Source organism: Alligator sinensis, unplaced genomic scaffold, assembly GCF_000455745.1.
Source record: "Alligator sinensis unplaced genomic scaffold, ASM45574v1 scaffold583_1, whole genome shotgun sequence".
Lineage (NCBI taxonomy): Eukaryota > Metazoa > Chordata > Crocodylia > Alligatoridae > Alligator > Alligator sinensis.
Window position 1 is genome coordinate 2,457,184 of NW_005841983.1, and position 13,479 is coordinate 2,470,662.

At 41.2% G+C, this 13,479-nt stretch overlaps 1 protein-coding gene across 1 annotated transcript in view; it reads right to left on the reverse strand.

The window, feature by feature from the left end:
* Positions 1-13,479, reverse strand: part of REPS2 (RALBP1 associated Eps domain containing 2) — a 169,064-nt gene that overhangs the window by 20,632 nt on the left and 134,953 nt on the right. The window contains exon 17 of the mRNA XM_025201098.1: positions 5,376-5,459. Coding sequence (XP_025056883.1) covers positions 5,376-5,459 — 84 coding nt within the window. The remainder of the gene's footprint in view (positions 1-5,375; positions 5,460-13,479) is intronic.

Below are 13,479 nucleotides of genomic sequence, written 5' to 3' on the forward strand. Positions count from 1 at the left end.
GGGGAAAGGGGTACGTCGGGGTTGCGCTCGGTGACGGGAAGAAAGATCGATAGGTGATCAGTCTATCAATCGGCAGCCGCAAGTCAGATAACTTCAGAGGCACTCTGCAGCGTGCTCAAAGCTCTTCGACTTGGGCAGAAGTCGCGCGGAACCTTAAAGGGCCAGCGGGCCAATTACTAGCCGCCACGTGTGAATAATTTAGCACTGGCCAATAGCGGGGCACAAATTCGCATCTGAATAGCGGGAACTCTCTGCACCGTGCACTTCTGTGCTGCAAAGAAGAAATGCATCCTGCAAAGGAAACTGCAAATTGGCAGGAACTCTCCTGCACGCAGGCTCTTAATTGCAGCAGAACACTCTGCCGTGCAAAGGAGCTCTCATGTGGCCAGGAATTCCATAGTGCCAAGGCACAAAAAATCACTGGGTTGTGACACTCTTCACAAAGGAGATGAATCCCTTATTGTTTAGTCCTGCTGTCAGTGTTTGTTAATTTAAGTAAATGTGGCACTTAGGTAGTTGCTGGTTAAACAGCAGTAGTGGCCAAGTCAGTCACTCCTATATAGAATAGGTACAGTGTCAGTGTCACTAGGAGCACCAGCATCTACACCAAGTCTCATCAGCATGGCCAGATCTAGAAAGGGCTTACCAGTACGGGCAAAAATTAGTTCAGCCTCTGTACTAAATCACAACTTAGCACCCTTGGTGATGCTGGTATTGTGACTGCAAAAAGCAGGGAACTAGAATCTGGAATGAAGTAAGATTTCATTTCAAGGAAGTCATTAAATAGTCATTAAATGGGAATTACCAGTCAGTCATTATTGCCAGTATAGACAGATTTTCAACCATTCATCTTCAGGCAAAAGGCTCAAAAGTTCCTTTCCAACATTCAGTCATCCAGTTCCTCTTTGGGTTTGTTTTGTTTAAAAAAATATTTTAGTGGTATCTATGTTTACCATTTCCTTTAATATCAAGACAAGGGGATGTGTGTTTTGTGTGATTACAGATCTGAATTAATATTGTGCTTCCTAGTTTCAGACTTGGCTGAGTGGGACAGCTCTCTGCCACATGGGGAGGACTTAGGAATTTCTTTCTACATGCATCAACTGGTGAAATGCAAAATACACAGTCTCTCTTTACTCTATCCTGGCAAAGGACAGTTAAAATCCAGATGACAAAAGCCCTATTTTTAAGTTAGCTGAACATGTGTTCTAGTCCTAAAGCCAGATACATATTTGTTATTTATTATTAACATGTCTCCAATGCCACAACAGAGAATACCTCTCATAAAAAAACCCATTAGAGTCTACTGATCCTACACACATACATCACCGAATGTGGCACATCTCATCCAGTATACCAGATGCCCCCATGGAAAATATCTGGGTGAAACTGGTCAGAAACTACACACCAGAATGAACTCTTACAGAAAAAATACGAAGGATAAAGACACACAAACATGCATTTTTCACAAAACAAACACTCCTCCTCTGACCTCACAATCCTTGTGCTCAAAGGGAATTTATAAAACACCTTCAGAAGGCAGGCCTAGGAAAAGAAATGCATAACCATACTGGAATAAAAAATCTGGTCTTAATATAGACAGTGGCATTACAGCTAATTGCAACCTGACTAATACTACCAATAATTTCCTGCACTTCATAGGTTATAACAACCGCTGTCTTGAATGGTGTCACTAGATTGCCTATTCTAATGCACTCCTTTTGTTTTCTGTCTCTTCACCCCCAGTTCACGCCCCTTCTCCATCCTACCAAGCACTATTTGTTTGCAGTTGCATGGAGTTTTTTTCTCTGATATTTAGTTTAGCCTTTGCCAGCTGCTCCTTCAGACCTGAAGAGCACCTGATGCCTTGAAGCTTGTCCAACAGCTTTCTCAATTATACACGGGGCCCAATAAAAGATATCAGAAAAAAATCCTTGCCTTGAAAGCCAGATATATAAAAAACAGAGACCTATTTAGGAGGGTGATCGGGGAGAGCCAGGTTTTCAGAAATAAAGAGAAAGTTGAGTGGTACAAATTGAACCAAAACTGGTTCTGCTGCTTTGTGATTTCTTTTAGGCTGAGACAATACCACCACTATTACCCGAAAAGTGAACTTGGAAACTAGCCGATAAGAAGCTTGTTAGATAACAAAAAATAGAGGCACTGGACGAAAAAAAGAGGCACTGGACCATTCCAGGCAGATACTTTGAGACTACCCAGTTAGAAACACTCCTAGGGAAGCTACTGTCAAGAAAATCAACTCTTTAAAGATACAGGTCAGACAGACTCTATAGTTGTAAGTTAGACATCATTCCATAATTAAAATAAAGCGTGTATCTCATCCAGTGGTAACTTTAGCCACATACGTCTCACAGGTCTGCACTTGCCTGCTGGCTCTTTATATTATGTTCATTTAATAGTATTCCTCTAAGACCTTTTGGGAGAGTGGTGGGTTGGGTTAGGCTAGAGGGACGTGAGCATTGCTAGTGGTTGTAGAAGGACAGGAACTGTTTCCTGAATGGCAGAGGTTGTACCAAAGGCAAAGGTGCATCTGTTAGTTCTACCCATTGCATATGTCCCTTCCTTACTAAAACTGCAATACAACCAAAGGAGGTCTGCAGGAAGAGGTGCATGGGGAGAAGCTGGGAGTGGACTGGGGGTATGGCACCCAGCAATACCTCTCCTTCTCTTCTGGCCCTGCAGTCTCAGTCCTCTCCCAGTGCCTGGCTGTAGTTGGGGGCTGGATGTGGGGAAACCAACTGACACTGAATCCAGACTAGACAGAGGTGATGGTGATAGGCAGACCACTGGACTTGAGGGGATTGGGTCACCTATCACTGATGGGGTTCAGTCTCCCCTTCTGACCCAGGTTCTCAGCCTTGGGATGCTCCTTTGTTGCACCTACCTCTTCAGGTGGTAGCAGTGGCTAGGAGTGCCTTCCATCAACTCCATCCGATGAGAAGGCTGCGACCCTCTTTTTCAAAATCTAATCTGGCCACCATCATCCATGCCTTCATAACCTCAAGACTACACAACTGCAATGTGCTCTACATAGTTTTCAAGGGCAGTGCTATCTGGAAGCTACAGCTGGTGCAGAATGTGATGGTTCATCTTCTGACGGGGTGGGATGCCAGGGCGCACAGCTCCAGTCCTCCAGCTTCTCCACTGGCTCCCAATAACTTTTTGGGCACAATTCAAGGTGCTGATTTTGACCTCTTAAGCCCTAAATGGTCTCAGCCCTGCATACCTAAGGAAACACCCTCTCTCTTAGGCCTTATCATGAGTCCTAAGGCTACCTGAGAGCAACCTCCTGCAAGTACCATCACTACACCAAGTCTGCTTGGCAAAAATGTAAGGTCATTCTCAGAAGTTGCTCATGAACTCTGTTTCTCCCTCCCTCAAAGCTCACCAGAGCCCAATCTTGAACATCTTTTGGAATTACTGTAGGACCTTCCTATTTTGGTAGGCATTTATCAAACAAAGCCAGGCTGAGCTATTGTTTAGGGCATCTCCCTTAAGCTGATATTCTAAGTCCCTCTGAAGTCATTTTTTTCTCTTGGTTCTCACCTGTTTTATAGGTTACTTTGTTCTCTTATATGTAAGCTGCCCTGAGCCTTTGTTGGAAGGGGTGGCATATCCATCAAATAAATTATTAAATATTTTAGGAGATGGTGCAAGAAAAGGAATGGGAAGGAACTCTACTGAAGGTCCTATGAGAGTGTTTTTAGCAGTCCTCTCTCTCAGCACATGACCCACCCACCTAGACAAATTGGAGGATTTGACCAAAATAAATCTTAAGAGGTTCAATAGGGAGAAGTGCAAAGTTATGCACTTAGGACAGAACAATCCCATGTAAAGGCTGGAGACTGACTGACTAATCAGCAGCAGCTCTGCAGAAAAGAACCTGGGGGTTACAGTGGAGAATAAGCTCAGTATGAACCAACAGTGTGCCCTTGTTGCAAAGAAGACTAATGTCATACTGGGCTGCTTTAGTAGGAGTGTTGCCAGCAGGCAAGGGAAATGATTCTTCCCCTCTATTTGGCACTGAGGCCATATATGAAGTACTGTGTCCAGTTTTGGGCCCCTCACTACTGAAAGGATGTGGACAAATTGGAGAGAGTCCACTGGAGGGTGACAAATATGGTTAGGGGGCTGGAACACATGCTTTCTGAAGAGAGGCTGGTGAAACTGGGCTTATTAAATCTGGAGAAGAGAAGACTGAGAGGGGATTTGATAGCAGCCTTCAACTACCTGAAGGGTGGTTCCAAAAAGGATGGAGCTAGACTGTTCTCAGTGGTGGCAGATGACGAAACAAGGAACGATGGTCTCAAGTTCCAGTAAGGGAAATTTAGGTTAGATATTAAGAAAAACTCTCTCACTAAGAGAGCACTGGAAAAAGTTATCCAGAGAGGTGGCAGACTCTCCACCCTTGGAGGTTTTTAAGACTTGGCTAGGCAAAGTCCTGGCTGGGGTGAGATAGTTGAGGATGGTCCTGCTTTGAGAAGGGGGTTGGGACTAGATGACCTCCTGAGGTCCCTTCTGACCCTAATTTTCTATGATTCTGACTCTCTTTTCCGACCACCTAACTAACACACCCAGTCATCTTTGCATCCACTGCTCAGACACGTGACATGCTTTAATCACAGAGGCACCTGAAATTTTCAAAGTGCTTCTTGTTTCATAAATTGAAATAAATAAGCCAGCCAGCCAATACAGGCCAGGGAAATCATGAAGTCCATGGGGCAAAATCCTGGCCCCACTGAAATCAATAATAAAACACCCACTGACATCAGTGGAATCAGGATTTCATCACTGTGGAAGGCTCTGATTTTAGCCACGTGGGACAGCATCACTGCAGTTACAGTGGTTAATTTATATGTAATCACATTAAAACCTGTCATTCATATATAATAAACATGTCCCTAGAAATTGTGCACATTTAATACTAATATTTGCTTGTTAACAAATAGTTATTGAATTTATCATGGGCCAGAACTGAATCCTTAACATTAGATTTATCAAAATATTCACCGTTTCAAAGGGTTAGAGTGGAGGGAAGACCTGATACCACTAATCCCTTTTCCAGACTTCTTTAAGGGTCCCAAGTCCCTGCTAATTCTAAACAAATGGGAAGCATGTGTATTGGTGTCTATATACTGGGAGCTTTCTTAATGATTTATCTAGCTGAGCCTGAATGTCACTTATAAGCCCAGTTCCTTTTAGCATCCTAAACCTCCAGAAAAGGTAAATATGTAAAAATGTAACACTAATCCACAGTGTAATTGCTTTAAAACCTAAAACAACTCTGATTTGTTGATGAAGTCAAGAGGATAAAGCAGATCACTCAACAATGATGGTAGACATACTTGTCTTACCTTTTTTGTTGGGCTGCTTTCTTCGGTCTGTGGCGGGACTCTATTCATCTGAGGGTGTAATTCAATCTCAGATACTTGTTCTGTCTGTAACAACAAATCAGTCATTGCTGCACCCAGAAAATGACTAGCAGTCATGTACAATAAGGACAATGAAAGCAAACATTAGGCACAAAAGGAAAGTTACTTTAGCAATTCAACTCTGAAGGAAATAAAACTACAGAGTGATATCTGAATGCATGACATACATGTTTTTAGTAGATGTTTAATTAAACCATTTTCCCTTTACAGTAAAAAGAAGACAAGAGAATATTTGTTGTAACTGCTTCCTTTTTTGAATACAAATGACTTGCTACTCAGAAACCTTAGTATTTAGAGGTAAGGTAAGACCCAGGAAACACCACATAGGTCAGAGTTGCAAACTGTCACTTGATTTTGAAGACTCCAATTAAAGAAAAAAAATGAACACATGTTAAATAATAATCTGAGATCAGCCAATATTAACCAGGGGACTTGAGGGAAGCCAAATAATCTTCCTTCCTGTTCTAAGCCAGTCCCAAATAGGAAACAAATGGAATAATCAACATATGACTGTACATCTTCAGGAGAAAAATCCTTAAACAGTCCGGCTAGAAGGATAATGAAAACAGTGGGCTAATTCAAGTGCACCTTTGCTACGTTTTGTAGGCAGTGTTGGAAGCTATGTCTCTTTGAGCAGGGAACATCATGTAGACCCCCAAAATAATACACCTGGCTCCTATGGAGAGACTACTAAATTCCCTGCTATCCCAAGGTGGAGTAATGACTCCCAGTACCTTGTAGATTGCCTCCCAATTTCTGCCAGCTGAGTTATGGGGCAGCAACGTGGCTAGCCTCATCTTGCCTTCCTGATTGAAGAGAAGCAGTTAGCTCTGTTAATCTGAAGTCAGGCAGAAGTCCATTCATAGCATCTGATAAAGTAGGCTGCTGCCTATAAAAGCTTATGGCTTGCTGAACCACTTAATCTCCAAGTTGCCACCCTACCCTGCCTTCTGTCTAGCTAAAGAGTTACTGCTCCATAATATACTCCTTTATCAAAAAATGGTTCATTTCCATAAGGTTTACATATAAAGAGAAATCAATTGATTCATAGGAATCAATTGCAAAATCCTAATTAACTTCAACCAGGCCAAGATTTTAACCAGTCTCATAATAATAATTTATGAAGCCCTGAAAAAAACCTATTCTGCTATTACTGGCAGATTTTTGCTGAAAGACTTCTGCAACCAACAACTGTCTCCATGTCTTCAAAATGCGTAACACCTGAACACACTTTAACACCTGATTTAGCACAAACCATAAATAAAACATTTACAGAAATATATAAATATATCTAAAAAGAAAGGCTATCGTACTACTTCTATTCTCTTCACAATCAAAACAATAGGAGCTGCACAGAAGCTGAAGGGAAAAGCAGCTCTGTCAGTTTTGCTAGTGCTCTAAAACTGTAAAATATTGAACTTACACAGATAGCAGAGTGATCTGTGAATTTCTTTTAAAACACATGAAATTCTTCCTGAGAAAGGAAAAAATATCCTGGCTGATAGGATTTCTCTCCCCTCCTCTTTTCCTCTTTAAAGTTTGCTACATTTGCAAGGTAATCTGATGCTAAAAAGTATCCTAGTGTAATTTGTCAGTGAGTAAATCATTTGGATAACATCTTAATGCCAAAAGGCTTTCATATGTTTCAGAAGTGAATGAACAGGGTTAAATTACCTTAATTTAGCTTCACTTGCTGAAAGGTAGGAGTGGACAGACAAATCAGTTATAACAAACAGTTCAGCTGAGGTGCACTCACAAACAGTAAATCTCCCCACTGTACACTTTCAAGCAATATCATTGTTTATCTGTTCTTGGTGTTGGTTTAATCTTGCTCCCACTGAAGTCAATGGTAAAACTTGTGCTTGAATCAAATCACGATCTACATTCCCTACCTTCCGAAACAAAAAAAGGCTAAATAGGTGGCCCCTGCACTGATTCATGTGGCTCTGTAGTGCCATTTCTTCCTGAGAAACTAAGGGACTGAACAAATCAAAATAACTAACCTAGACTCCCAGTCCATACATGCCACCCACAAAAAAGCAAGCAACAGAAAGAAAAAAGGCAAGGGACCTGGTGAAAAGATTTAGAATAGTCATAGAAAAACTGGTAGAAAGAAGACCTCACCACAGAAGAATACTATGTACAATTACAGTAAAATCTCAGTTATCCAGCATGAGTGGGGAATGGGAGGTGCTGGTTATCTAAAAATTCTGGTTATCTGAGAGTTATACTCAAGGAAGACAGTGCCATACTTGTAGTGTAATTTTTCAAAGAATTAGTGTACAATACATTACAGTATAACATACTGTATAAAGAATAAAATAGCATACAGATAAGAATGCCATAATAGTCAGCCACTCCAAATGCCAGGGCAGTCCAACCACAGGCTGCTGCAGCAGGGGGGAGGGGTGTGCACACTCAGATACCCTGTGTGGGTACCCTCAGAGCAGCGCAGCAGGCAGGAAAGTGATGCGGTGCGATGTGCGGCATGATATTCGTACTCCGATACCCTCAGAGCGATGCAGCAGGCAGCAAAGTGGTGCAATGCAGCATGGCACCGTGTGCGTCCCGCCACTGAAATTCTGGTTAAGTATTTTGGTTAGTTAAATGCTGGATAACACAGATTTTATTGTACATTTTTAAAAGAGAAGTACAAGTTTTGGAACCCACCAGAGACAAATGCTACCCAAGGTGCTGATCCCAGTGCTGAAGGATAACATTTCAGAACTCCCTGCAGTCTGATATCTCAGTACTGAATGACACAGCATTTTTAAAATTTTTATTGGCTACCTGAGCAGCTTGGAGGTAGGGTAGTCATTAAAATAACAACCTTCATTGACAGTGGTAGTGCTGGGCTACACTGCAATCTTTACTGTGTCAAGAATCATTGGTCCTGGTGTTACTGCCTTGCCTGGTAAGCTGCGATCATGAGGCTCGTGCTCCTCCACAGAAGGCAGATCCCTAAATCCAATTGGGCACTGCTGGCCAGAGAGGTCAGATGGAAAACAGAATACATAACTCCATTTTCACAAAGAGAAAGGAATCACTGCTGGTACAGCAGCTCATGTATAATGAATGAAACCAAGTGATTGCTGTGTCCCTCAAGTGCCACCTAGTGGCACGTAGAACAGACCAATGCGGAGCACTGTTTCCGAGAACACGGTGCATTTCGTACACATGTGCAGATGGAACTGGTGGGTCTGAATTCATTCACAAGACAGGCAGACAACAGGCTAGACCATACAGAATATATCTGAACTTGTTGGAACTTTCTACTTCTTCTTAAAGAGAGTTGACCATTATTTCCTACTTTTCTTAGGTCTGGTCTACACATACAAGATTTGCGGATACAGCTACATCAGTTAGGAGTTGGGGAAGGAGGGAGGAACATGACAAATATACCTATGCCCACCAAAGTCCTAGTGTGGACATAGTTATTATATCTGCAAAAACCTCTTTTTTGCCATTATAACTTATTTTGTTCTTTTACTTCAACAGAACCACCCTCGTGCTGTGTAATTTGCATGGCTATAAGGAAGGTTTGCCTTTACAGCTCCCTGGCAAACTCCTTCTAGTACAGGCAAGGCCTTAAAAACCTTACACATTCCCCATACAGATTTTAAAAAAAAGATAGTCAGAGACTGTAATATTTTCCCATAAGCCACATCTGTTCCAAGGAATCCTCCTTTAAGGCAGATCCCATGGACAGCCATCCATCTGCACTGTCTGGGCAACTCTAAAGACCCACAGAGCACCTCCAGGTGGATCTCAGGCAATTAACGGGATTTCAGGTCCCAACCACTTTGTCCATCTTGTCAGTGAAAGAATGTAAATACCGTGGAAAAGGCAGATGCAGGTGTTCCTCCTCAGAGGAGCAACCTAATATACAGTTATTAAAAACAGTAGGATACTTGTAATGACAGCTGCTTTTTTTTATTTTTCTTCTGATGGGGTAGGGACTCTTCTTGGATTACCTTTCCCTCTAACTTCAGCACTTTGTGACCTGCCCTTCTTGCTGTAGGCTTAACATGACTTGTGCCACAGTACACCATAACTCAGCTGTCATGGCATGTAAGGAAAAGGTGATCATTCAAGAACATTTGAAGAAGGGGCCGGGAGGTCCCTTCAAATAACCCAATAATTCAGTATCATTTTTTATACCTCCTATATTGCATGTCACATTCACATTTACTGGGAATTTTTTTGTTCTTCAGGCAGCAATGTAAACCAACTAATGAAGGTCCCCTGGACTACCAGGGCTGCAAGTGTCACCCATGGAATAAGTGAGTGAACTTGTAGCTCAAATCTAGTATTAGTTCACGTGTTTCCCAGTTGTTAGAATGGGGGACAGCATAAGGGCCTTTGGTTTTTATTTCCATCTCAGACACTCATTATATAACCCTGCATCAGTCAGTAACAGCCTCCCTGTTGTGACACTCCTTTAAATTTAAAGGAAGTTCACTACAAAACAGATCCTGACATCATATTTCAAGTAGGTTAAAACAGGTCAGCTGAAGATAAACACATATGCAGGGCCTGCTCTTGCCAACATTTATGCCCAAGAGTAACGTAACATTTTACATTTGAACAATCCCAATGTAGTGCACATGAGTGAAATTAACCGTACTCATTGTATCAACAACCATTTCCAGTGCCACTTCTAACTGACACAAGAGTCATGAAAAAGGGCTTATCTGTAAGGAAAGGTGGGCTGTTTCCTTAACACTCAAATATACTAATTATGATTTCCTATCATCTATGTCAATAAGTTAAATTTGAGAGAATCTTCTTTCCTTTCTAAGGGTTCATATTTTTGTGTTTCAAAGCAATTTTCAAGAAAGCCAAGTCCAACCCCTCCTGTGCGTCAGTCTGGTGTAAAACTATGCTGAACTGCCAATTCTTTTTTTCAGCTTGTTATAAAAACTGAAAGTGATAAGGCAGAAAGAAAACCTATAGGGATGCAAATGCAACAAGCTGCCAAGACCTTAGCGTGCTGACTGCTTTCCCAGCACTGTGCAATCCCGAAGTTTTGATAAGCTTTTTATTTATTTATTTATTTGAGCTATCTGAGAGCTGGTGATAAGGTTTGGGGAAAAGGCAGTAAATACACACAAACTGCCATGATGCTCAAATCCATTCACAAATAATGAACAGGACCCAGATGGAAACATTAGCAATCTGCTTTAATACTTCACTTTCATAAAACCAGATTAATGTAAGCTAGAAGGGGATATGTGCCCTCTGCTACATATACATGGATATGAATCTCATTTAAAAAAAAACTGTAACAAACTATAAAAATTATAAAATGTACTGTAACTAAGATATTTGTCCCTCTAGAAGAATTTCATTGGAAAAGTCTTCATTGCATCCATCAATGGGCTCCAAAATACCTTTTAATTATGCACCAGTCTCCAACACTTTAAAGCATAATTTTTGTTTATTTGACCATTCTGGATTTAACATATAATTTTATCTGACGGAGGAGGATTATCCATTTGTATTGTACTAGGAAGACAGATGGCAGAGTCTTTTGTACTACAGATGATTAATATTTTTATTACAAGCGCTGACTTCTTCAGTATTTAATACACTGATTACACAGCATATGCTAACCTGCAGCATCTATAGTAGACTACAGCAATTCTTTGTCTGACAATTACCTTTTTCTTTTAGCACATATACCAGCTAGAAAAGGGGCCAGCTTAACTTAACTGAAGAAAACACTGGTGGTAGTGATTCTACTCTAGATGCAACGAGCAGGTTTCCATATACTAAATACATTATTTTCTTTTTATTTCTAGAACAAAAAGTTACCTCTCTAAAGCTCTAGGTGTCCTGCCAGCACTTAAAATCACTCATACTATAAAATGATGTAAAAAAGCAGCCCAATCAGCCTGTGTTAACAAAAACCAGTTTTAATAAACTAATATAAACGTATCAATAAATCCATTCCCATTTCCTATGTATCCTGACTTTCCCTGAATACCTGTGAGACCAGATACGCCATGCCATGTGTCCTGAAGATCAACAGGCTTCTGCTATCTGAGGACAAGAGAGTAGGGAAAAAGTATTCCACAATAAAGGGGCCCCTCATAGAAATGACCGTGTTGTCAGCTCTCATTTATCTATGGCAGTATTGAAACAAAATATGAAATTCAAGAAAAGCATGCTCATAGTAACAAAGGGCTTGGCCCAAACACCCATACAAGGCAACAGGAGTCTTTTCAAAGTACCTAATCCAAAGTCCATTACACATCCAATAATAAGACTTCTATTGACTTGAACAGTCTTCTGTTAGTTGATTAAAACTTCAGTTAGGCCCTGGTTCAGGACAGCACTGAAGGACATGAATTGAAGTGTTTATCTAAACCGATTAAAAGATAAATGGTGTGAGAGAGACATAAAGAATTATTCAGTACCAGGTTATAATTTTTTAGATCTAAGATCTAAAAGTTCTTTCAGAAAGCTTTAGAAATAGATCTTAGGTTTTTTTTAGATGAAATACCTGAAAATCAGTTTCTTCTTCACTAAGTGTTCCTGACAAACACTGAGTTTAGATCTGCAAAGTTTTACACTGTGTGATACTACGAATGGTTCTGCGAGAAACCTGGGATTCTGCTCTTAGCAGTAAATTGACAAAGAACGTAGATTTTGAAATATTTTAATTAAAAAAAATACAGGCACAAACTGCTTATATATTTAGGTCTGGGTTATCATCTGTCTCAGCAATGTTCTTATTGCCCAATAGCTGAGCAATGAACTAAGAACTGAACTAAATCATCAATGCACACCCCTCTAAAGTAATATAATTTGAAACAGGAGACCTCTAGGGCATCTTTACATGTGGCTTTCAAGAGCCACTTTAATTAAAGCGCTCGCAGTGTCTTGTGTATTCAGCATCTTGCATTTCAAAATGGCGAGGGTGCTTTACCTAAAGCTCATTTGACAAGCTTTAGTTAAAGCACCCCCACTGCCATTTTGAAGCACAAGGATGCCAGATACATGTGATGCTGAGGCTGCTGGGGCATGCCAATTAGCAGGCTCCAGCAGATTTAACGAATTGAGCATGCTTCAGTGTATTCTAAGTAGAACGCATCAGAGCAGGCCTTGAGCGTGTGTATAGGTGTCCCTAGAGAGTGCATTGAGAAGCCACTCAGATTCTGGTTACAGAAAAACAAAAAGCTTCTGTCCTCTAGCAGCCAGGAGGCGGTACCAGACAATCAGGTGAGTCTGGAAAGATTGCCTGCTTCTTCTAGGGCACGGGTTGGCAAATTTCTGCCACTATAGGCTGCTGCTTGTGACCTAGTCCCCACCATGGGCCACCTCCCTCATGCCCCTAGCAATCAGATGCTGCAAAGTGACTAAATAGACAATGACAGGTGCTGAGATGCTAGGGATGCTTCTTCTGCTGCAGTAGAGAGAATCATTTGAATTTAGCAGGTAATAGGACCCTGGGGCCACCACCTCTGCTACTGCGGCTGCAGCATGCTACTGATTTTCCTAAGCTGCCACAGGATGGATCTGCTCTCTTCACAGGCCAGATCTGGCCCGTGGGGCATAGGTTGCTAGGCCCTGTTCTAGAGTTAAGTTAAGTTGGCCAGGAGAGGAACTTCCTAGTCTTACCTAAAACTAGAGCCTGAGAGCCTAAGAGTCCTGCCAAGAGTTTCAATTTAAAAGAGCAACCAAGTCTGTAAAAGCTATTTTTTACTCAAATTTCATTTAAGTTACAGAACAAGGTAGGAAGCAAATTCTGACCCAATATATTATCCACTGATACCCACAATGGATATTCTCACGTTGATTTCCAGGGGGTTTTAACCAGGCCCTTGATGGAAGTAACAAGTTGTTGGAAAATAATAATTTTTAGGACTTTAGTGTGTAATTTTCATCAACTTCAATGACATCTTAGTGACATGAGCAGTCTCACCAAACATTTATAAGGATTGCACAAGCTAACCTCACATATCCATGCACAGAATACTTTATTAATGACTCAGGATCTTAATATTTTGAAGTTCAGCAG